The following is a 3,139-nucleotide window of genomic DNA, read 5'->3' as shown; positions in this document are numbered from 1 at the left end:
ATGTTAACTATTACGTATTGATTTCAAAATCAGTTATGGACTTGTTTGAATGCAGATGGGTATTCTTTACTGACAGCTTCCCTGACAATAGTGGTAAGTGGAGTCAGTAGAAAAATGCCTCTGAAAGAAAGCCATGTAACACTACCAAGTCACACAAACTCCATTCACCCTTAGAAGTACCTATTAGATATGAAACAGATTTTCAGGTGCTGGGTCTTCTCCATTGGAATCCCCAACTTTGGGAGGCAACACAGTTTGGGCATAATCAGTGGCACAAGCCTGGCTCCATTGGTAACCTCATTACATTCTTCCAGAAACTTAAAATCAATAAAAGTATCTGTTCTACTGTTTCAGTCTTGCCAAGTAAATTATATGGCATGCATTTATGTAAAATATTCTCAAAGCTCTTTTTATTTTTGTGCAGCATTTGGGCTGCACCTTTAATGTTCCCCAAAGTGGTTTTTATCAAAATATTTCAAGAGTCAGCAGCTGAGCTGGTGACCATATGCATAAAGTCAGAAGACGAAGGAACTGCAAATGAAAGCGTGAAAAGTGCACAGGGTCATTTTCCAGACACTGAAAATCTTATTCATTGACTGCATAATCCAATATTTTGTATTCAATATTTCTGGTGTTCCCCCTCTCTTAAAACACAGCAAGGACTCAGTTTCCTACATGCTGGTTAATCTCCTACCCACAACACACAGTTTTTCATTTCTGTAGGAAGTAAGCAACACATTCACCAGCTTGGCTGGAGTGTGTTGGTCAGACCATTTCACACTGCTTAGGTATCACTTCCCAAAAGTAATATTCAGTACTTCAACATTAGGATTCAAGAAAAAGCTTATTATTGTTTCTGAAGGCTAACAAATAGTATTCTTTTCTTCATTTCATTCTATGTTATTCCCCAAATTACATGACCATAACTTTTCAATGGAGTGTAACTGCAGAATGCCCGTAAATTTAGAAGTCAGTATACAACACAATGCACTACCCAAGAAAAGATTTTAAAAGTTCGGGGGGGAGGGAGAGAGAAGAAAATGTTTCTACAAAAAGAAAAATACCAGTCCAATTACTTAATGGCTTGTGCTCCTGGGCGCTGTGATATTTTGGTACTCAGATCAATTATCTGTACTTTAAGAGTTTCTGCCACATTCTTGTCTTCTTTAATTGTAAGAGAAGTGCTTAACAGCTTCAGTGTCACAACATGGGCAACATACTAGTGAGAAGGACAGAAAATTGAAATTAGTCATCTTGATATGAATAATTTTTCAGAACTCCTAATGTCAACAAATCTAACAAAATGTGGTATTTAAAGCTATTCCAGTCAACTAAGGTAAGAAACATATCGCTACATAGGAAGCAACATATAGTCTCTTTCTTTCAACCTTTATCAGTCATTTATTTAACATAAAACAGTGTATTTCAACAAATGAGGAGCAGATATAGTCTGTATCTCTTTTCAGGATTCACAGAAGTTTTTTTAAACCGTGAATGCAAACGTAGCTAAACTACACTCAAGAGAGAGCTAGCAAGATCAACATACAAATCATCATAATCCCATCAAATACCTACCTTTTGGAAGACATTGTATATATACACCTTTGCTGTTCTTGCTACTGAATGTCATACCTTGACCTTGTCAAGAAAGGGTTTTGGCTTCCCACCACATGTATCGTTTTATGACTGTGTCAATCAGCAACTTAAGAATCAAATAACACTTCCTATCTGAATTTGAATCCTGCACCTTTCTCCAGGGTACTGAGAGAGATGAAAGCACCTTTACACTTAATTTGTCCAAATTAAAAATGGATTTTTTTCTACATAAGTAAGCAAGGAATCATAGAATCACAAAGCAAAATAAAAGCACCAGTACTGGGCACTGTTTGGGCTGTGTCTCTTCTTTGTTGGTAAGAGATGTTTGCTGCTGCTCTGCTCTTTTCAATTTGACAGGAACACAAGTTCATACAACAGTGCACAGGCCTCCATGTTGCCACTCAAGCAATTCTGAACTTCCCTCTGTGAGGCACGTTCTAAGCTTATAATAATTTAAAGTTATAAACATCGGGTCAAACAGGAAACAATCACATGCTAATGTTCACCTTTATATAAACAACAACTATTGACTTATGAGAATCAAACTGACTTTGGATTTACAAAACAAAAACAAACCCAAAAAAACCATACAGACTAGCTTAGTTTTCACCACAAAATGTAGCAAGAAACAGATGTAATGAAAAAGCTAATGTGGAATCTTTTTTCATTTACAGTTAGCATTTTTTATTCTCTTTCAAGCTGCAAATAGGTATCTATCGTTTAGTTTCCATTACTTCTAAATCACTACAGATTAGGGTTGTGCACAAGGCAGAACACCACCAAAATAAACATTAGCTATTCTTTGTGTTTTCCAAATAAAGTTGTTTTTTTTTTTAATTTTGTTACATTCAACATAGAATTGACTTGCCCTGACACACACTCTAGTGCTTATCTTAAGGCTAACATGCATCAGAAAGGCTTTTTGGTTTGGTTGGTTTCTTCTTGTTGGTTTTTTTTCTTCGGTTGTTTTTTGTCTCTTTTTTTAAACCATCCCCATGAGAAGTGGCTTACCTGTTTTGGTAAGGAAAGGTGATGGGAGCTGTCACTATATCCAATAGCAGTAAAAAGTTTAGCTTTCTCTTCTGGTGTCATTAGTTCGTCAATAGCTAAAAATCAAAAACCCACAAAAACTTGCAATTTAATTACTAATGATAAGCATTTTCCCTCTCATTTGTTTTCTGCTGCACTTAAGTTCTGCTGACATACTTCTTTGATTCTTCGTATTGCACTAAGTTATACTGTAAAATAATTTACACAGAAGCAGTCTTCATATATGGCGTTACATAGGTAGTACAGAAATCAATACTGTTTATATTACAAGAGTACCCATAACTCCCAATGATGAAAATAGCTTTGAGGAGTACTATTAGAACAAACCTCTGGTCCAAACGGCAAGTCACCAGAACACAGTATTGCCATCATCATCTATTACGCTACAGCTATAAGCTCCATACTCTTCTCCTTACCAAGGTTTTGAAAGGATTATGGTCATTTCAGAAATATGCCTTATTTGCCAGAATCACAGAACGGTTGGGGTTGGAAG

At 36.1% G+C, this 3,139-nt stretch overlaps 1 protein-coding gene across 1 annotated transcript in view; it reads right to left on the bottom strand.

Moving 5' to 3' along the window:
* Positions 1–2,702, bottom strand: part of VPS13C (vacuolar protein sorting 13 homolog C (S. cerevisiae)) — a gene marked incomplete at its 5' end in the record, with an annotated part of 73,792 nt that extends 71,090 nt beyond the window's left edge. Inside the window, 2 exons of the mRNA XM_009707048.1 lie at positions 1,077–1,219; positions 2,608–2,702. Of these exons, the coding sequence (XP_009705350.1) occupies positions 1,077–1,219; positions 2,608–2,702 (238 nt within the window). The remainder of the gene's footprint in view (positions 1–1,076; positions 1,220–2,607) is intronic.
* Between the last annotated feature and the right edge of the window lie 437 nt (positions 2,703–3,139).

Source organism: Cariama cristata, unplaced genomic scaffold, assembly GCF_000690535.1.
Source record: "Cariama cristata isolate BGI_N322 unplaced genomic scaffold, ASM69053v1 scaffold13649, whole genome shotgun sequence".
Lineage (NCBI taxonomy): Eukaryota > Metazoa > Chordata > Aves > Cariamiformes > Cariamidae > Cariama > Cariama cristata.
The sequence above is the reverse complement of the archived record's forward strand: the minus strand, read 5'-3'. Positions and strand labels throughout refer to the sequence as shown.